The sequence below is a fragment of the Idiotropiscis lumnitzeri genome, chromosome 6, assembly GCF_059441095.1.
Source record: "Idiotropiscis lumnitzeri isolate Australia: NSW breed Sydney's pygmy pipehorse chromosome 6, RoL_Ilum_1.0, whole genome shotgun sequence".
NCBI lineage: Eukaryota > Metazoa > Chordata > Actinopteri > Syngnathiformes > Syngnathidae > Idiotropiscis > Idiotropiscis lumnitzeri.
In genome coordinates, this window is record NC_142396.1 from 15689252 (window position 1) to 15710750 (window position 21499).

At 40.6% G+C, this 21499-nt stretch overlaps 3 protein-coding genes across 8 annotated transcripts; 1 reads left to right on the top strand and 2 right to left on the bottom strand.

The window, feature by feature from the left end:
- Positions 1-1259: 1259 nt before the first annotated feature.
- ldha (lactate dehydrogenase A4) lies at positions 1260-8238 on the top strand. Its single transcript, XM_088298252.1, has 8 exons — positions 1260-1404; positions 3663-3788; positions 4896-5013; positions 5098-5271; positions 5471-5644; positions 5766-5883; positions 6975-7098; positions 7225-8238. Exons 2-8 carry the CDS (start codon positions 3663-3665, stop codon positions 7387-7389), a joined length of 999 nt encoding a protein of 332 aa, XP_088154378.1. The 5' UTR covers positions 1260-1404; the 3' UTR covers positions 7390-8238.
- Positions 8239-9525: 1287 nt separating this feature from the next.
- On the bottom strand, positions 9526-17566 carry tsg101a (tumor susceptibility 101a). The gene is made up of 10 exons (XM_088299458.1): positions 17198-17566; positions 16496-16583; positions 16221-16286; positions 15820-15983; positions 14677-14803; positions 14453-14510; positions 14201-14295; positions 11414-11616; positions 10631-10870; positions 9526-10540 (listed from the first exon to the last, which is right to left on the bottom strand). Exons 1-10 carry the CDS (start codon positions 17237-17239, stop codon positions 10451-10453), a joined length of 1173 nt encoding a protein of 390 aa, XP_088155584.1. The 5' UTR covers positions 17240-17566; the 3' UTR covers positions 9526-10450.
- Positions 17567-18003: 437 nt separating this feature from the next.
- Positions 18004-21332, bottom strand: LOC148335401 (tumor susceptibility gene 101 protein). Of its 6 annotated transcripts, none has more exons than XM_088297644.1 (7): positions 21149-21332; positions 20427-20556; positions 20004-20088; positions 19839-19904; positions 19571-19734; positions 19400-19502; positions 18004-18428 (listed from the first exon to the last, which is right to left on the bottom strand). In XM_088297644.1, the coding sequence occupies exons 2-7, from the start codon at positions 20466-20468 to the stop codon at positions 18310-18312; spliced, it is 579 nt and encodes a 192-aa protein (XP_088153770.1). In that variant the 5' UTR covers positions 20469-20556; positions 21149-21332; the 3' UTR covers positions 18004-18309. The 6 variants fall into 6 exon arrangements, with proteins under 6 accessions (XP_088153770.1, XP_088153767.1, XP_088153768.1 ...); XM_088297641.1 differs by having other exon boundaries at positions 20427-20592; positions 21149-21200; XM_088297642.1 differs by lacking the exon at positions 21149-21332 and adding an exon at positions 20872-21103 and having other exon boundaries at positions 20427-20592.
- Between the last annotated feature and the right edge of the window lie 167 nt (positions 21333-21499).

Sequence of the window (21499 nt, forward strand, 5' to 3'; positions counted from 1 at the left end):
CAACTGAGTGTGTACAAAGCGTGTTTTGTCAGATATCATTTTTGCTTTCCTTCCTAAAACCTGCCAGCAGGGGGCGTAAAAGTCGCACTGATCAGGCAAATGATGGAAATAAATAAAACATGTAAATCGCGTACCGAACCAGCACACACGTTAGACAATGTAATCCTCTTATTCTTGGAAAAATTGTTTCAGCAGGAATTCTGCTTTTGTAAAATAATTCAAATGTATTTGGTAAATTTATTGACATTGTATATTTGTAGCCACATTTGCTATGTCTGGAGGTTCTATTTTGGGGGTAATAATTAAGATGTTTTAAAAGGTCCACCAGTACAATAAACCGCGTATCTTTTGCACTTTACTTTCAAACTAAAACAATTTTCATCTGGGTTATTACATCTTCCATCCATCCATCCATCCATTATCTGTACCGCTTCTCCTCACTAGGGATCCCGGGGGGTGCTGGAGCCTGTCCCAGCTGTCTTCGGGCATATTGATCTAAAATGGTGACTTAAGTATTTAATAAATTTTAAGTTTTATTTGACCGTGTATAATACATTGTGAAATGAGAATCTAGGTGCAGTGTTTTGGGAGAAAATTAGTTCAATATAGCAAACAATGCGGTACAATGGCCATCTGATGTACAGCCAAACATAGGTTTGGATTTTATTTTTCAGGAAAAAATCGTTTTTCCTAGTGAAGAGCAAAAAAAAATGAATTAAAAAAATATATATACATATATATATATATATATATATATATATTAACGAATACAAGATGAGCACTATAAAGCTAGTACAGCCCAAAAATAGAGACAAGTGATGGACTGATAACTACACACTCACCATCATTTCCGTCAGTCAATCAAAATTGAGGGATATCAATGGATTTCTTAACATATATAACGACAGAGCTTTCACAAATGAGGCAAGCTTCATTTTTACCTGTAATACGATGACGAAAGAAAGCATTGCTAAACGGCGTACAGAAGTTGAACATGTGCTTTGGTCACAAGTTACAAATACGTTTTAACTCAACGCTAAATTGATTAGCATTGTGACTACTTTCTTTCATTCCACTTCTGACATCGGTGCTTGATCACTGTAGGAATTATATATTGGGGAGCTCACCAAATTGTGAAGTATGTGCAGTACGGCTTTTTCCTGCATCCTGTCGGACGTGACCCCAAGCACGCACAGACTTCCCGGTGGCCGCGCCTCCCGTCTATTTTTTTCTCATTAGTATGCGCAACGTCATGAGGTGAGGGGAGGAGCGAGGGAGCGTGGAGGATGTTTAAATACCAATCCAAGCCTTCCCCCAAACCGCACCTCTTCTGCGGGAAATCTGCGACAGCAACCAGTGCGACGCAACGAGAAGCATTCCTGCCTTTGCACCGACGCTTAAACGGTGAGAAAAGATGGATTAAAACGCACTGCCTAAACCATTTTATGTTTTTAAACGGGGCTAAAAGTGAAGATGATTTCCTGGAATATAACGTCTATTTGACCGGGAAGAGGCATGATAAACTTGATTGCTGTCTCGTTTGTATCCGACAGCGTGTCAGGGGCCAATTGTAAAAAATGTATAATGTATTTATGATTTTTATTGTTTGACAAAACTACATAGGCAAACACGTTAACCGTATATATATATATATATATATATATAATATATATATATATTTATATATATTTATATATATATATAACGCTGACATGTTTTTGTTTTGTTTTTGTGTTTTTACTATATTACAACATGATCCGTTAATATGAAGAACTGGATGCTGTAGCTATTCAGTCTCGTCAGAATCCTGACATGAATTGACCCAATCCGGTTTCTGGTTTAACGTATAACCGTCGATATCTAACTGTTACGTTTCCCACTTGTTGCTGTCAGTGTAAAAATAACCACCGCCTTTCGACTTTGACATCGTTTGCCCGGACAACTTGTTGGGTCTAGAATCATTGCAATCGAGGGTCTTTGCGTGTCGCAGTGTAACACAAGTGTAAAATGGAGGCGCCCCTCCTCCTCTTCCCTGGCGGTGGTCTCCATCCTGACATTCCTGTTTGACCAACCACATCTACGGACCAATATAGAGGTCCCGATCATCAATTCTGACGCTAAAAACATGATATACGGAATTTAAATCCTATTCGTTCCAGTGACGTAGTATCAAATTGCGTTTTTGATTGATTTTACAATACACACGATGAGAAACTGCTTGGAAAGTCTGGTGTAGGGAATTTATTTACCAAGACAATCCTAATATTATTGTTAAAATAAAATCTAAAGCCACCTCACCTAATGGATGTCATTCGCTTGCACGTGTATCAATAGTCAATTTATGTGATAATCTGCTAACCAATACTTACTTTTTCTCAGGTTGAGAAGCAAATACCATGTAAACATTATGTCATATGCATGTATTATAAGCACTGCACTGGGTAAAAAGAAAAATACCTTTGCACATAATGAATGCTAAGTGGAAAGTTTGTTAGTGACATTCCACTGCTGAGTGTCTATTTGCCAAGAAACAAACACACCCACACCCCACACACACACACACACACACACACACGCGCACCCCCGTAGCCTCTGTTTGTGTAATGGTTTCCTTCTTTTGTTTGTATGTCTTTCATGAATCCTTCAAAAGGAGGTAATAGTAGATTTCCCACATATTTCAACTAAACGGTATACTACAACTGCGACTATAAAACAATTATCGATCAGGGGCAGTGTGTGCTGAAAGTGATTAGGTCCTTTTTTTTTTAATCCAGCTCATCTCTCGGAGAAAGAAAGGTCTGACATTCTCCCTACCACACCTGCTATTGTCTGTGAACTTTCTACATTAGAGCATAACCTCCACATCACATTGACATGCAAAGGGTTGTAAGTAGTGAACTCTCCAGGAACCATAAATAGTATTGTGTGTGCGTGTGTGACGTCAGCTGGGGGATGGGCTGTGCTGCACGTACACATGATCCTCCACTGCCTCTCTCCACTCCTGCGAAACTACGGCGTCTCTCTCGGGACGTTATGAAGCAAGGAGCAATTGTCCAGGGAGTTGTTGCTATGGAGATCTGATGAAGTGAGACTCTGGGAAGCAATGAGTATGCTCAGCAAATAAATCAATGGACGTCTGCATGGTAGCAAGTGACAGTTGTACACTGCTAGAGGGCTTATCTCGTTACTAAATGAGCATTCAAGCTATGTATCTTGAATAGCGCTTGTCCTTAGTTGGGTCGTGGATAAGCTTGGTTGTGAAACATTCATCTATTTTCTATAGCACGTGCCCGCATTAATGTAGAGGGTGAGCTGACTTTGGCTGAGATGGTGGCGAAGCCCTGCATTGGTTACCAGTCAATCACAGGGCACATTTTGATGAACAATTTAGCATTTACACTCAGGAAGAACGAGTTCATGGAGAACATAAAATCTCCACACTGAAAGGCTTGAACTTGAACATGCTAAGCACTAGGTCCATGTGCTGCTCACACTGTTGTTGTAAACCACTCACAACTTGCGACAACAGTGAACAGTTTATTATGACAAACAGAAGGAATTCAAACCCCTTTACTCACATTTCAGCACCACCTCTATTTACACATGCGTTCTTTCTATTTGACTACCATTTTTCTAAGCCATTCTCACCTTTCGTTCCACAGATGGACACCAAAGACAAACTGATCACCCAAGTGCTGAAGGAGGAGCCGGGGAGCAGCAGGAACAAGGTGACGGTGGTGGGCGTCGGCATGGTGGGCATGGCCACCGCCATGAGTGTTCTGCTCAAGGTAAGAGACAAAAATCACAAGTCGAGTTCCTAATTGCTTCCATTTATACTAAAAATCTGACTTTGTTGTATTAAAGAACACATTTTCCTTGTCTATGCAATTGCCAATTGTCTGGTGTCCAGCCATCCATTTGATATACACAGTGTATGACCACGCGGTATTGATTGGCCTCTCACTCTCTGTCAGCTGAATCCGTGCCAGTAACGGAATAATGGAGGCACTGTTAAAGAGCGCCCCTGCTTTAAAAAAACAAAAGCTGGGCAGCATGAAAATGCACGATGTGGCTCTTTGGCTTTCCAATCCCTCTTCTAGAATTTTAAGTGGGCCTTTCTGTAATTTGGATAATGGATAGTATACAGTACAGAGCAGTGAAGGCTTTATTGAAACAAGGTGCATGTTTTCCATCAGAAAAGGGGTGGCATGCCACCATAGAAAAATGTTACAAAGAGTATGGGATGTGTAACGATAACGCAATATTGCCATATTAAAATAGTCATGATTTTGTCATCATCATGTTACGATATTAAAAGCAGCACATACGAAGTACATCTCCGTTAAAAAAAAAAAAAAAACGTACTTTTCGCCTGCTTCATTCAAACACGGCATCGTGAACTACATAGACTATGATACTTTGTGCCGCTGTGCCAATGGGAACACTTGACAATAAAATGACAAGCCAATTTCTTTGTCTCTGCTGTTATGTTGAACAAAAACACAATATTGAGTTTTATTCCTCAATATTGTAAGGGTAAATCCAGTATTGTGAGCTTTTTAATAACGCCAAGCTCCCCACAATATTGTAATACTTATCTTATTATGAGGTTCGTATCCTATTTATATCGTATTATCGTATTTTGATGTTGGGAGCTGTTATTTTTTTAAATGAACACTTAATTGCACCTCCTGCAGGCTGTTGGAAGAGTCATTAATATTCCGCCCTTCAGTATACGTTGCTGGTATTGCTTGATGACCAAATACACTATTTGTCGTCAATAACTAATTCTTTTTTGACCAATTAAGTCAAACTGTATAATTTCCCACAGAACATTTGATGATCTCACACTCGTTCTCAGACTTCAAAGTGTAAACACGGTATTTACTGAACAGGATCTTTGTGATGAGCTGGCACTGGTGGACGTAATGGAGGACAAACTGAAGGGCGAGGCATTGGACCTGCAACACGGCTCCTTCTTCCTGAAGACGCACAAGATTGTGGGAGACAAAGGTGAGATAAGTTCAACGAACCAAATTAACTATCTGGTATGCTCTAATTATAGTCGCGCTTGTGTGGTGTGTTTGAATTCTACAGACTACAGTGTGACAGCCGGCTCCAGAGTGGTAGTAGTAACTGCCGGAGCGCGTCAACAGGAAGGAGAGAGTCGCCTCAATCTGGTGCAGCGCAACGTCAACATCTTCAAGTTTATCATCCCCAACATTGTCAAATACAGCCCCAACTGTATCCTGATGGTTGTATCTAACCCAGGTGAGGAAGAACGACTGGCACTCACTTGAAAGACACTATTCAACTTACTTCAGTGGAAACCAGCTGCATAATTTTTCCGTATGCGTGGTCTAAACAAGTAACTGTTGCTGAATTGTACATTTTCTTTTAGTGTTTCCTCAAGTCAGAAAGTTGCCATTTGAAATGACTTGAGTTTTGTGTCATCTCTTCCCCCTCTCAGTGGATATCTTGACTTACGTTGCCTGGAAGCTGAGCGGTTTCCCGCGTCATCGCGTCATCGGCTCCGGAACCAACCTGGACACGGCCCGCTTCCGCCACCTCATGGGAGAGAAATTGTCCCTCCACCCGTCAAGCTGCCATGGCTGGATCATCGGAGAGCACGGGGACTCCAGTGGTATGTGACGCTTCACTATAAATAAAATGAGAGCTGGCATACAGGCACATCTTAAATTTAGCATCACATTAGTGGCCACTCATTAGATTTGGCTTTATCTGAGCTATTTGGCTTTTCTTAGTGCCCGTGTGGAGTGGTGTGAACGTGGCCGGCGTCAGCCTTCAGGGCCTCAACCCTAAAATGGGGGCGGAAGGAGATGGCGAAGACTGGAAGGCGGTGCACAAAATGGTGGTTGATGGGTGAGTGCAACTCTGCAAATCAACTGATCATGTACTTGCATGACTCCTGTTCCCTTGTGCAATGGCAGTAAAGTTGCAAATTGATTGTAGCTGACCATCCCGAGTGAGGAATTTGGTAATGGTGCTAAGATAACCGGCTGGATTGTTATGTAGCAGAGCACTGTAATATGCACTTGTACCAGGGTTGGGCAAACATTTGTAGTCCAGGGCCACATTTGAGTTTTTAAACTTGACAGATGGGCCAGGTCATTCATAGATAAGGTGAAAATAATTGTCATGTTTGTGAAAGGATTTGTAAATGATTGACAGGCTGGATTTAACAACACACGGGCTGTCTTTGTCCCACCCCGAACTGTTACTACCGTATAGCCACAGATTACACTGTTCATCACAATGCAGCTCAACTCAATTTCACGTACATAGCAATTTAAAAACAGTTTCAGATGAAACAACATGCTGTAAATAAATACAAATACAACAGAACAATTGAACATAGTATCATTGAAAAACAATAAAACAGTAGCAGTAGCAGCAATAAAAAGAAAAGGTGGCATCTTACGATAGCCTGATGCTGTGATTCGAGCCAATAAAAAATGGTATTATTATTAAAAATGCACATGTATTTCTGTTAACGTTATTTTAGTACTAAGGAGGACTAATCAGCTGAAGCACATTGATATACCCATTATGTATTAAAGGCTTTTTATTTATCCTCCCTGATGTCCGAGTGAAGGGTCATAACTAATGTGTAGTGGGAAGACATTCCGTAGTAGGGACGGGCAACAGAGAAAGCTCTCGCCCCTCTGAGCTTCCACTTAGACTTTATACCTGCGGCAGCAGCTGCCAACGTTCAGATTGCAGCAATAGCTTGGTTTAGGACACATTTATATTGCAATGTCTAAGAATAAACACAATTTTTCGCTTTCGCAAAATGGTCTTATGGCAGGACAAATAGGCTTCCTGACTTGAGATTCGAGGCAATAATACCTTATCATCATGTTGTCACGATTGCTCATGGGAAAAATTCTGGCATTTCGAAATGTGCAGAATTGCATCACGTCCTGACAATGTGTGTTGTGTGTGTTCTACAGAGCCTATGAGGTGATCCGGCTGAAGGGTTATACTTCATGGGCTATTGGTATGTCTGTGGCTGACCTGGTGGCGAGCATCACCAAGAACATGCACAGAGTCCACCCCGTGTCCACACTCATCAAGGTAAGGACTCTTCATTCACTACTTAGTCTGACGAGCTCCTCCACAAGAGCTGTTTTGTTAACCTCTTAACTTTGCCATTCATAAAAAATGCTACATGTTACAGCTAACACGTATGTTGTTCTGCAGGGGATGTATGGCGTGAAAGACGAGGTGTTCCTGAGCGTGCCTTGCGTCCTGGGCAACACGGGCCTGTCAGACATCATCAACATGAGCCTGAAGCCCGACGAGCAGCAGCAGCTGGTGAAGAGCGCCGAGACGCTGTGGGCCGTCCAGAAGGAGCTCACACTGTGAACAGTCGAGCGCTCCGTGGTACCACACTTCAACCCCAAACGAAACGTCACAAAACACTGTGCATTATCCCAAGCAACTCCCTTGTATTTTCCGTGTCCCGTTGTGGCAAATGGCCTCCATTAAGACTTACGAAGTTGCAAAAAGTGGATGTTACTTACAGATAATAACCAACATTTTATTTTTGCCGTCTGCTCCCATTGTTGTATGTCTAACCAGAAACATTCACCATTTAGCTTTGAAGGTCAGCCTGAGTTGAGATCTGGGAATTTGTGTCTAAAATACAAGTATGCTGTTACTGTGCACTGTTATGGCTTTTCCTTCGTACACTCCTTGTATGCTTTGTGTATATTCTGTCTATGGTGTGATGGTTGTATGTCTGTTTTTTTTTTGTCCACTCGTCAGTTTGTGTTTGTTATTTTTTGTGTTTGATGGAGACATTCCATTCGCAGTGGGTGCGGATTTCCTGTCCAACTGTTGTGATCTAAGGCCTTCTCCACATATGACCACAAGTGCACTGGCAAGTCAGATAAGTCAAGAGTCAATGGAAATTCTCGGCACTCTTTGTATGGTGTGCTTTTGAATGCAAGTCATCAATATAGACAACAAATTTGAATATGTTGTTTGCACACCTTAATGGCCTCGCAGAGAATTGTATTTATTTTTCTCCATATAAACTCTAAAGGACAGTAACAAAGTGTAATGGTTTTATTTTCTCTCTAGCCGTTACTACAGATGATACATATTTATTCTTTTCAGTATTATTTATCATAAAGATGATCTACTGAATCACTGTATCTGGACATATTTTTATGTACTGTAGCATCAAATAAAGCCACGATGCAGAAATAACACCCTGACTTGTCTGCTTTTTCAATTTAATTAACAGGAATTTTGCTTAACACTGAAATTCATAAAAAGTCCTGTTTATATTTGCAGCTTGTTTTTGCAGTATGACTTTAATAGATTACAAACAACTATATAATGTTCAAGCCCGAACAGGTTGCAGGGTTCAGATTTAGTCTTAATGTTATTGACGCAGCATGGCAAGTCCAAGAGGACAATCAGTCATTTTCCATTGTTTTCTATTCAAAATGTTATCAATATATTTTAGGGCCTAAAAACTCCAATGTTACAGGCACAGTCATCAACTTCTATATTCACGTCCATCCTGAGCAAAATCATAAACTACTCTCAAAACAAAATACCTGAACAGATTCGAAGTATGTCAGTATGTATCCCCGCAAGATATTCCAGACTACTATCGAATTCAAACCACATTTATTTGAAACACGGGTGACATAAATTCGTGAAAACCCTTGCGTTTTCCTTCTTGAGTCTTCATCACATAACACGAAACTTTATTCGGCTGCACACGGTCTCAGCTGAAGAAATTTCTAGCAGCCCCCGACTGGCAGAAAAGTTTACATTCTCAGGGTTCGACTGGCCTTCGCCGGCCTTCCTGTGTGGAGTTTGCATGTTCTCTCCGTGTCTGCGTGGGTTTTCTCCGGGTACTCCGGTTTCCTCCCGCATTCGAAAAACATGCATGGCAGCCTACTGCCCAACGACAGCTGGGATAGGCGCCAGCACGCCCGCAAGCCTTGAAAATGGATGGATGGATAAACCAGGGCTTCTTCGGGGGCTGGTGTCCAGCCAGTTTTCTATCACATAATCAGCAAGGTCTGTAGAAGCTAGATAACGATTGTGGTCATTTGAATCAGGTGTGTTGCAGCAGGGAGAGATGGAAAACAGGCAGGTCAGCGACCCTTGAGGAACAGGATTGAAGACCCCTGCTCTAAACTGTCCATTGGTGAGAGAGTGTGAGTGTATATGTGCCCCCACAAAAGTAATGAGGTCAAGCAAGGAGAGCAGCGATTCCCACCTAAGGTTGTTGTGATAAAATTAATGCTATGAGAGATCATCTGGTGCACTGTGTGAAATTATTCAATGTACTTAGTTTGTCATAAAATTGCAAATATATCTTTGTTTCCTAAGACAGTGACATAGTGACAGGCAGAACATGTTTTTGTGACATTAACAGTTAAATCAGAATCATTGTTTGATCCAAAACACATTATGGTAGGCCGTATGAAGACAAAATGCTGTGACCTGCTTCAGCGCAAATAGAAGTCTTGTTGATTTGCCATCAAATCAGTCTTTAATTTGAACAGATTTACATAAATCTACAGATACAAAAGATGATCTATGGTTTAATTGGAAACAAATAACAGCAGATACTCTATGATACATTTCAAAGTGCATTAAGTAGAAGGCTAAGTTAAATGAGAGGTGTTGTCATAACTTAACATTTGATTAGTATAATCCACTTTTGTCCCTATAACACTCATAAACCTTTACAAAAACGGTTTATGCAGAGAACTAATTTCTTACCAGAAACAACAGAGTGGACAGCAAAAATAAAAAATAGTGGATATACTTTGTAAAAATGTCCTCAAGAGAGACACTGTACAGAGTTAGAAGAGCTACTGTACATGATTGGTTAATGCAGCCGAACAGTCAAATTGGAGGGCTAACCTGAGCAGCTGACATGTAGAATGAAAGTGAAAAGAGGAGAGGCAAAACATGAGTGTAAAACAAAACAGGTTCATGGATTAAAGCATATCCATAATAGAAGAAAAAAAAAGCCTTCTGAATGTGGCTCAGGCTGCATGCAGCACTAAATCAAAGGTCTTCTGAAGGTTAACTAACCACTTTGGGTATTTATATCAGAGCTTAACCTTTTCATGACGAGGGGTGTCTCAACTGCGAGCCCCCGACATTTTGTGCTTACTCAACAAACAAGGCTGCCTGGCTAATAGATAGCCACAGTACACAAAATGTTGTCATCATATGTGTGTGTTTGTGTGATGTGTGTGAGTGATGTGTGTGCATGTGTGGGGGAGGGGGTTAAATCTCTCAAGCATTTTGTTTGATCCAGGTCACAAGGACAAATCTGAGGAGCGTTTAAAACAAGCCGTGGTCCATTAAAGATGGGATACAACACAGAGGGAGAAGAAAGAGAACCAGAGGGCCTGAAGACATGTCTGTTTCCTGCTAGTGTCGCTTAGTAGAGGTCGCTGAGGCCGGCGGTCTTGCGGGCTTTCTGCATGAGGGCGCGGAGCTGGAACTGCTTTCTGGACAGGAGGCGTACGTGCTGCAACAAAAGAAGAAACGAATAAAGACTGATAAACACACACAACACTGTGGGTTATGTCAGTATCTCAAAGTAGTGTTGAAAGGGCACCTTCAGAAACACCTCCAGATCTATGACCCCCCTGCGGAGGGCCTCTCCCAGGTAGAAGATGGTGTCCTCGATGGCGTTTTCCTCCGCGTACAGGTTCAGGATCTGTTTGTACAGGGGGGCCGTCGGAACAATGATGTCATCGATGTCGTTGTTCTCCGACTGGTTCTCCATCTTCTCCAGGGCCTCGGTCAGCTCCTCGTCCTTGCGCTTCAGCAACTCGATGTTCCTGTCGACGTCAGCCTGGTCCAACAATATTAGGTTGGCAAGTAAACAATCACGGACATAATGACAGAAGAGTGAACCCCGTTCCAGACCCAACGGCTATAGGCGATGTGAACCTTTTCACAATGACGTCACACATACTTCTGAGTGGGAGGACTGACTTTTTCTTAGGCACCACTTGTAAACAAACCATTCTATGCCATTTGACAAAGGCAGAGCGACTTAATCAATATAATAAACGGCTATTAATGAGAATTTGGGCCTTCTCTTGTATCGTTCGAATGTGTGATTTCACTCTCCGTAATTTATATTTTAAAAAGAAAGTTGTTTTAATAACAGATGCAGTAGAAATTCAGGCATGCAGTTGTGAACATGATCAGTGATGGACTGGCAAAAATAAAAAGATAAAAAAAATGAACAGGTCATTTCCAGGACAAAGCAGGGATTTACACAACATACGCACGTCAAAGATCTGCGTTATAGTGAAGCAACAAATGATCAACTACAATATATGCGGTGCTGGAACACTGTATAATAATAATTACAATAAAAAAACATTACCACTTCCTGATCCAATCTGGAGATCATGTCCTCCAGTTTCTGATGGCCCTTCTTGAGGTCTTCTTCCGTTCGCTTGAGGGCATCCAACTCCGCCTGAGCCCTGTCCATCTCTTCCTTCATCCTCCAGCGAAGCTTGTCACTAACAGCTGAGATCAGCGACGCACGGATCGTGTCTTCGCCTATGGTGCCATCTCTGTTGGAGCCTAAACAAGATGATACTTCTTTAAAGACAGTCACTTGTTTGCTTTATCGTCCCTTTTGTCAATGTGGAGTTCCATTTTCAGGAAAACCATCGGCCTTGAAAGTCAACATTTCGCATGCTAATCGGTGCACCTCACTAGACCTCATCTGAGATGATTGATTTAATTTCAGGAAAACAATGATAAATTAATGCAGCAAATACTTGCAGACTCTAGAAAATGTCAAAGTTGGGTGGGCTGGACTAAAGAACAGAAGAGGCTGTTTTTTTTTATATTTTTTTCCCCCCTTGGGGCGGTCTGAATGCCCCATGACACCATGCCACCTCTCACGCTTGGTCAATGGAAGTACACTTACACTTGATATTTTGAACCCGTCATGTGTGGGTGGGGCTATGCTCAATTGATTCAATATCTGTTCGTGTGCACCTTAGGGTTACTTTGTACGCTTGTAACAGGAGTTTTCCCACTAAAGAATACCATAAATGCAGACAAATATCAGGTTGTGTATGTCTCTTTCAAGTCAAAACTACAGCATGTGTTTTCTTGAATCAGCACTACAAATGTCAGAGATGACCCCCCCCCCCACACTGCTCCTAAATATAGGAGATCACCAAAAGTCCTCCATATGGCAGACTGTTCGTTGGCATTTGACTACTGCTTCCAAACAGCTGATCACAGGTCAGTCTTTGTGTGAAGTTACAGTTACATCCCCAAATAGAGCAGAAATAATCAGAGAGGACGCGCTTCCTTGGCCTCCAGGTCCATACTGTACGTCCTGTTGGCCTTTAATGCTCCCAACTCTAGTTACATCAGATGACCTTTTGCTGTCGGTTCAGCATGCCACCAAAGTCAGGCTCAGGGTGAGTGGGTTTCAGGAAGAAGGTCACATGCCTAAATTGCACTTAACTAGAAAGGAAGATGGAGAAGCTTCTTTTCATCTGACGTTGTGTTGTGTTGGTAGTGTGATGTGGGTTATTGTCTTGTTGCATGATGAAGCTTCTCCCGACAAGGTGGGATGTATTATTCTGTAAATTGCCAGACAAAATGGTTTTGTAGACTTCAGAATAAAGACTAGTGAGCCCGTTCCAGAAGCCATAACAATTTAAATTACAGAAGCGCATCCAAACTAACAGGTAGAAGCTTCATCTTGCAACAAGACAATGACACAAAACACACTGAATTCACAACAAAGGACTTCATCAAGGGGGGGAAAGTGGGAGGTTTTAAACCAGGGTTGTTCAATTTTAGCTCTGGGGCTACATGGAGGAAAATACATTGCCAAGTGGGGCGGACCAATAAAACCATGATCTATAACATAAAGCAATCGCCGTCAATCACCAGACCTTAACCCAAAAGTGCATGCATTTTACCTCCTGAAGAGGAGACTGTAGGGAGAAAGTTATTGGGTTGCAGGCTTAAAATAGTTATTGCAAGTAAGGGATACGCAACCAAATACCAAATGTGATTCCCTCTAAGTTAAGTTAATTTCTATCCCAATATTTTTGCTCACTTGAAAAGTGGGTGGCTTCAAACAAAAGGCGCCCTTGCGCTGAGTTTTGAACACATCTCAATGTAAACAGCATGAAATAAAAGCTGGACTTCTGAACTTTTTAATTGTATTCTTTTTTTTATCTGAAACCCAAATGTGTTTCGTATACAACAAAAACAAAGGAATTGACCTTATTGTTCCAACACTTTTGCAGAGGAATGTATACATTTTACTGCAATATCAATCACAGTGTGATTTAGCTTCTCTTTTCATTACTGTACAGTTCGGTGTCACCTACTCACGGTTTGCTAGTCACAAATTAATTTTTTTTCTGTGAAACCGGTCTGCAGTGATTCACTGAAAAATTATATGTTGTTGTGCTCTTTTTATAACGCTCAAAAGGATTTACACTGGGTCATGAAATCTGTCCGCCAATGTGGCAAAGATGTCTAAAAAAATGAGAAATCTGAGCCACAGTTGACTGTAGTTGGCCACGACATCACGTCTTTGTCTGGCTGCGCGTGCCTCAAACAGCAGATACATTGAAATGCAAACAACACAAAATACAAAACACCTTTGGGAAGCTGTATTTTCTGTGGCCGTAGACATAACTTGATAGTTAAATACAAATTGTAGTGGTAGTAATGGGCCACGTTCATCATAGGGAAGAGGCAAATGCCCTGAATGGCTAAAATGAGGATGCCGAGTACTTACACTGTGGTAGAGGGGCGACTCAGACTGAGCCTTGGTTGTGTCAGCTTGCCTGCGTTTTAACCATGCCCAAAAACTTTATAAATAAATAAATAACTTTACGGGTATTACCACTCTTTGGCATCTCATCAAACATGCGTCTGCTCTCAATAAAGTAATGACCATTAAAACTTTGCAATAACAAAACGATGCTTTATCAATATTGATAAATAATGATTATATTGCAATTGCAATTAATTGTACAGCCCACTGTACATTCAAGTACAGCAACACTACTGTTACAATGAGAAACTATTTGTATGTTGTTGTATTTAACAATGAGAATTAGAATCTCAATTGTTATTGCAGTGTCCCATGTTTCTAGGGATTGTTGAACCAAATACATACCAACTGTGGACACGGGAGTCTGTGTGGGGTAGTGTGTCGGACCAGAAGAAGCTGGGTAAGAGTTGCCTCCTGGGTACTGGTAACCTGGGTAGCCGCTGCAAAAGAAATTGAAGTAATATTTTATACTCAGAAATTTTTCAGCATTGGATGCAACATACAAGACTGAAGGTGTGTAGAAATAAAACAGCTCCTGCTTCAGAGCACGCTTGTCACACAAAACTAGGGTACACACATGATTGTGAAACATCTTACCCTGCATTAGGACTTGGGCCATAAGGTGAAACTGCAGGCATGCCAGGGACGTAAGAAGCTGATGTAAGAGGAAGCGTGTACACAGTTACATCAGAGTGTCTGCTTTTCAATACTTCTTCATAGTACAGTGCTGCAGTGAATGGGCGCCACCTGGTGTTAAACTGGGTACTAGAGTTATTTAACCGTATTGGGGGGGCGGTACTAAAATTACAGTGACGACTTACGATTAGGCGGTCCAGCAGCTTGGAAAGCCTGGTAAGGCGCTTGTGCGGTAGGGCGAGAAAACACTGGTGGCTCTTCACTGAACACCACAATCATCACCTGAATGAGACCATATAGGTCTGACTGAGGCTAGAAAAGAAAGAAGAAAAGGTAAAAGATCCAGAAGAACCAGAAGAAAATAATTAACATTTTGCAGAATCTAATAATTAAAAACAACAACAAACAGCCAATAAGTAATTTCAGTTACACGAAGGCTACCTGTATGTTAAAAGAACCCAATGTAAGACTTGTTACAATCACAAAGTTAAGATTAAAATAAGTATTAACGCCTTGGCTATAAAAAAAAATCCAAATTCAGACTTTTTGAGAATCTGAGGCGACCCGGACAGCATGAGTTTGACAAGTCTTCCATAAAAACACCAATGACCATTTCATGATTAGTTGGACTATTTCGTATGATGCAAATGTCTGTTTTGACATGTATACAGATGACAATGTGTCTCTCCACGGCCACATATTCACCACATATCTCAGTTTTATCTGTCCATCAAACTACAGCCACAAACCACACGGCCTTCTTTATTTGAAGTGATAAAAGCAAATAGTAACTTAGCATTCATATGAATACAAATGATGAGATTATTGTGGGACTTGAGTAACAAAAAAATATAGTCCCTGCTGAATATTTATTTAGCTTAAGATGCCATAAATGGGACAGCAAAATAAAAATATTTTTTACATTGAAGTAGGTATGGTATAGTGTTCAACCGTCAAATTTGGCAAACTCAAGTGACTTCTCTGACTGAAATCCCTCCTCACCACCCCCCAAAAAATAAATGTTCAATGTGCATTGTTGGGGGAAGGAGGGTTGAGTGCTGCGGCAGGTCGTGGGCGATTCCCTCGGTAATTGTTATTGTTGAATAATCGATAGAACACTCGTATGAAATTGTGTCTTAAGCAAATGATGCATTAAATTCTGCAGACCTTTGAATCTCTCACTATACATTTTTTGTTGCATCAAAGAGTTTTTTTTATGTCAAGTGTAGGCTATTTAAAGAAACTGTAGTTATTTAATAAGACCAGAATACCAGCCCTATTGGCCAAAGAAAGTGTGCAGTTGTAGCCTCTTTTGCGAACAGACTTACATGCTTCCACTCATGTAGATAGGGCAGGTAGATTTTTCCATTGGCATCAATATGTTTGCCGGTTTTGATCATCATGGTGCTGGTTGGTTTAACAAAACAAATTGGTGGGTTGAAGGGATATGTGTCCAGCAACCAAAGACACACGGGGATGTTGTAGACGTTGCCTATGAGGAAACACACTCATTACCAAGTGCAGCCATATATCGACTGATCTATCACCTCACCCAAATGACATATTTCACATCCTTTTTATGATTTGTTAACATGCAGCACACCAGCATGAAGCTGACAACTTTTCATGTGACTCGGAGCATGTGATGCTCTTCAAATGATGTAATAAAATAATGAATCATAATATTAACATTTATGTCCAAAACAAAAATAAGAACATAAGTATGTACCTCTATAGCTTACGGGGACTGTTCCTGTTAAACTCATCAGGTCCCTTGTGGTGCCATCGTTGAACACTGAAAAAGCAAGTTGACCAGTGACGAAAGACAAACTAATTTCTCATACTACTGTATATTGCATGATCCAAGAATGAAGTAGATTGGAACCTCTAACAGGAAACACCACTGAGTGGTAAAATTTGGATTTTGGAGTCACAATGGGGCGTGCGTGACTTTCGGCTTGTGTTTGACCTTAGAGGTTTCCATGTTTATGAATATTGGATTACCGTAGCCATCCATTACAGGCTTCAAGTCTTTGTAATGAGAGATGACGTTGGTGATTTCACGAACAGTCAGGTCCCTGTATTTGTATTGCTGGAATATAAAAGAAAAGGAGACAAGTGATGACAATGAATATATTTCCGTATTAGGATAACAACAGAAATGGCTCAAGCAAAAAAAGAGGAAGGTTTGACAAGTTAGACATTTTTGTATTGTAATGGGAAATCTGTATTTCTGTCAGTGTTCAAACCACCCGTGCAGGCTTACCAAAAAAAAAAAGAAAAAAAACCTAGGCATGTTTGTTTTGTACATGAAGAAAGATGCTGAAAATATAGTGGCCATACAAAATAACTTTCGCCATCTAAATTATTAAGTTAGGTATGAATATTGATACAAAGTATTAAAAAATGTAACCTTATAGTGCATTTAGTACACGATAGTATAAACGGCACACTCGTTCGTTAAAAAAAATGTTGAAACAATTAAATGTTTTAAATGGGTATGCTAAATATTAGGACATCGGAAGATACACGTTCCACTTATGTCAACCGTATACATTCACACATAGATCAGATAAGGCACATGTTTCACTAACACGCCATATAATATACCAGGAAATGGCAAATGTACTGTCCTGTCATGTTACGTTTCGGTAATGTTAGCTATCATGCTACCAAGTTACGATACTCAGCAGGAGACGGTTATACCTTCAACATTTTCTTCAGGGCGACTTCGTTGACAACCGCCATTGTTTCCGAGTTAAGGTGCCTTTTCTCACAAAAACTGACTAAATATGAGACAAGCTGGCAGAATGCTAACACAAGCTGAAGCTCGCTAGCAAGAATTCCGCAAACGCTAGGCTAAGCTTAGCACAGCGCCGGGTCGGACTAAGCACAAAAATCGGGTTATTTGAAATAAAACGTCCAGTCAAACAGAGTGGATGTTTGTCTCGTTATCTCAGAATCAGTAAAAGTACCACTAATGATAAACTGACTGCTCCGCACAAACAACATATGTTTCAACAGTCAAATACAAGACTAACAACAAAGCGAATTTCCGGTGCTACGCCTGACATTATCCGGGGTAAATCGTAGACGTCACAGTTTTGTAAAACTTTATTAGCAACAAAATTGGTGCAGTTTCAATTGTTGTAATATAGTGAGATTTTAGTGGAGCATTTGTTTTTATTTCTAAGTTTACATTGTTGATATTTTACTATTTACTCATCAGATTACCTTTTAATTGAATACCCATTATTCAACAACCACAACAACAACAACAACAACTGTCAAACTCTAGAAAAAAATTCTGATCCTAAATTTTGAATACTGTGTACCCACCTTTATTTTTTTCGGGATCCCAAAAACGTCCTCTTTTTTTTTAAATTTGAAACACAGTTCCACAATAACACAGCCCAAAGAAATGAAACTAAATCCATTGAAAAATTAATTTATTTACGTCATTCTGTGAAAGGAGAAGGGACGTTTGGGGTTGGGGCGTGGATGTTCGCAGCTTTAGGTTGTAAATTTAAAATCAAACTACAGTTTAGATAAATGTGAGCATATAAAAAACAAAACAACAACAACAACATTTGTTTACACCAAGATTACACATATCACAGGTCTCATATGAAGTTGATTCTGTTTATATATATGATGAGGCAATACATCTCAAATTTACTGACTTTTACATTGCAAATCATTTATAAAATGATAAAATGTTAAATAAATCAAACAACACCAATATAACAACCAATCATGTACATGTGATACTGTGCACATTATATGCATCACACGCAACAAATCAATATTGAAATTTATTAACAGCTGGTTTCATTTCCTTGAAGGACAAGTTGGCCATCTTCTGTTGATAAAGACAAACACAAACTGCCGTCTGGCCGGGAAAGCACCTGTGATTGCTGGTGGAACTGCAATGAACCTAAAACAGGTATTGAGGACAGGTAAGTCCAAAGTTTATTAACAACATCATACACAATCTCACATTTGATCAGACATGACCCAGTTATTTCTTTGCAGACTGTACATCTAGGACAAAGAAGAAGGTGTTGTTGCTTTTCTTAACTTGATTCATTTTTTTCTGATTCAAAACAAACGTATAAAAATACAAAACATTAATGTACATGGAAATATTCCTTGTTTAGCCTGGCTACTTTTTTTCCCATCTATCACACTTTACGTGCCATCTGTATGCTTACAAAAGTTTCACAGCAGTCAAGGGTTTGTTTTCCTATAAAACCGTCTTATCTATTTGACTTTACCGAAATATTAGACACAGCTGTCACTCTGACAGTGTCAACCAACACAGAGAATCATTGTTTTTTTTGAGGGCATTGTCCTCGACACAGCACTTGGAATTGAGCTTGGCTTGTGCAAGCGAACCTATTGTCATGTTATCGCTGGTTGGCGTTCAACATGCGTCAGAAAGGTTCCAGGACTTGTGTCACAAAAGATGGACATTTTTTGAAGTCCAAGCTATAAACTATACATTTTCCCTTTGAAGTAATCCCTATTAAGTCGAATGCACCTTCCCAAAGCAAGAAGCATGTTTTGGGGTGTGGGAGGACCTGCATCTGTCCGCCTGTGCCCTGATCAAATTGGCCAAAATGACATTAAACAACTCGCAGCAATAGTTAGATGTGGTTCCGCTGGGCGTAGAACCGAATTTCCACAGGAAATACCCCCAATTGGCCAGAATGCCCACAATAGTCAAGAGTGGTGTGCCAAATTCCAAAACAGGCAAAATGAGACTTTCATGAAAATCAAGATGCAGCAATCTTTACGCATGCAAACTAAGAGGTCATTGTCACAGTGAAGGTCCTGCTTTTATCTTTCAGGTTGTGATGCATTTTTTGCTAAGACATCTAGTTCCGTATGGTGGCATTTACTCACAGGACGCTTGTGCAGGCTGAGTATGAGGCTGCATACAGATGGGAGGGAGGTCTCCAAACGTGGCAACCATCACCTGCAGGAGGCTCACCAGATCGCACTTCCCCTGAGAGAGCCATAGGAGGGTCAGTGTACCCTATGGGTAGCTGCAAACTATTGACATGTGCTGCTCACCTGCTTCCACTCCTGCAAGTATGGCAGCAGGATGTCACCATTGCCCGAAACGTAGTTTCCTCGCAGGATCATCATCTCCCGCGTGGGCCGGACGTAGCAGATGGGGGGCGACTGAGGGTAGCTCTCCTCAAGCCACACGCATATGGGGATGTTGAAACTCATACCTAACATAGTGTATGGGACAGTTTATAGTTGTCAACAATGGTGAAATGCTTTGTTGAGTGGACTTAACGACTATTGCTCCCAATATAAAATGTTGAATCATTACCTTTAAAAAGGATGGGGATATTTCCCGTTAGACTCATCAAGACCTTGGTGGTTCCGTCATTGTAACCTGTACAAAGCAACATGACTGTTGAGTACTTGGTGAAAGCCACAACTATCCAATGAAAAAAAAAATATATTTTTCAGTTTTTTTTGGTAAATTTCTTACTGTATTTATCCATCATTGGAACGAGGTCTTTGAAATGGATCAATGCAGCATGTATTTCATGGGCCACATGGTTACGAAGATATGTCTACGCAACAGAAATCAGCATAACTGAATGAAGTTCTTTCTGTCTCTTATTTATAATTCAACTCGTTAGTTCTTTTATCTCAGACAGTTTTTTTCAGGTTGCTGTTTAACTGACATGTTTCGGCAGTCTTTTGCCTTCTTCAGTGACTCTGAAGAAGGCAAAAGGTAAACAACAACCTAAAAAAACGGAGATAAAAGAACTAAGGAGTTTTAGAAGAAATTAGCAAACAGACACAAAAATGAATATTACAAGAGGTAATATGTCAATAAGAGAATCATTAAATAATTATCTAACATCTATTTATCTACAGATGGATCCAGTTTATCATATACCCTTACCTTCGGCAGCATTTTCTTTATGGCGTTTGTGCAGGATGTCATGATAGTTGTGTGTATCTAAAACTCCAAAATCGACTTGCCTTGTCTTTTAAGATCACCAACACTCACTAACCTTTGGGTTTTTCTTTCCCTATGTTTATGGACAAGCACACAACTTTATGACCCCCTAAAAGCCAATAAGAGAGCAGCGTCATGATAGCACAATCACATGACTTACAAACCATAATACGATAATTGGACAACGTGGATCAAACAAACATCCCAGTTTTGTGACTCATTAAATGAACACATTGATTATATTAAAGGTATTTCTTTTGAGGGGGGGGGGGTAAATGAACAGTATGTGCTACTTCTGTTGTCTGCTATCAGACATGAATTTTAAATCTTGACTAAAACTAATAAATCTGTTTTTACTAACTCACTAACAAATGTATGAGGAAATTACACTGAAGTTGTCCCAGCTGGTCATCAAATTTCCCCACTCTTGATTTGGAGTACACTGTAATTCTGAGCTGGCCTTCTACCACTCGTCCATCGAGAGCCTGCTGACGTACTGTGTCTCCACCTGGTACAGCGGCTGCACTGAGGCGGACAGAGTGAGGCTCCAGAGGACGGTCAAAACAGCGCAAAGGATTATTGGCTGCGCTCTCCCCTCCCTGTCGGACATCTACACCACCCGGTGCCTCAGCAGAGCTCTCGATATCGTCAAAGACAATACTCACCCGAGCTCAAACCTGTTCGACCTGTTGCCCTCTGGCAGACGCGACAGGTGCATCAAATCAAAGACTAATAGACTGAAAAACAGTTTCTTTCCGAGAGCCATCACCATTCTGAACTCTCACACACACACACGACCACTCTTACCTTGCGGAACAGCGACGTGATGTGTTTTTATATATCCTATTTCGTATTATTTTCCATCTCACTATTTATTCTCTTATCTAATTTATATATTTAATTGAATTAGCAGGTTTATAAAACGCACGTATAACTCCATGAGACCAAATTGCATAACTCACCAGTGTTGGTTAGAATCCTTTTACCTCCAAAAGGATCACTCTTCAGCAGACCAA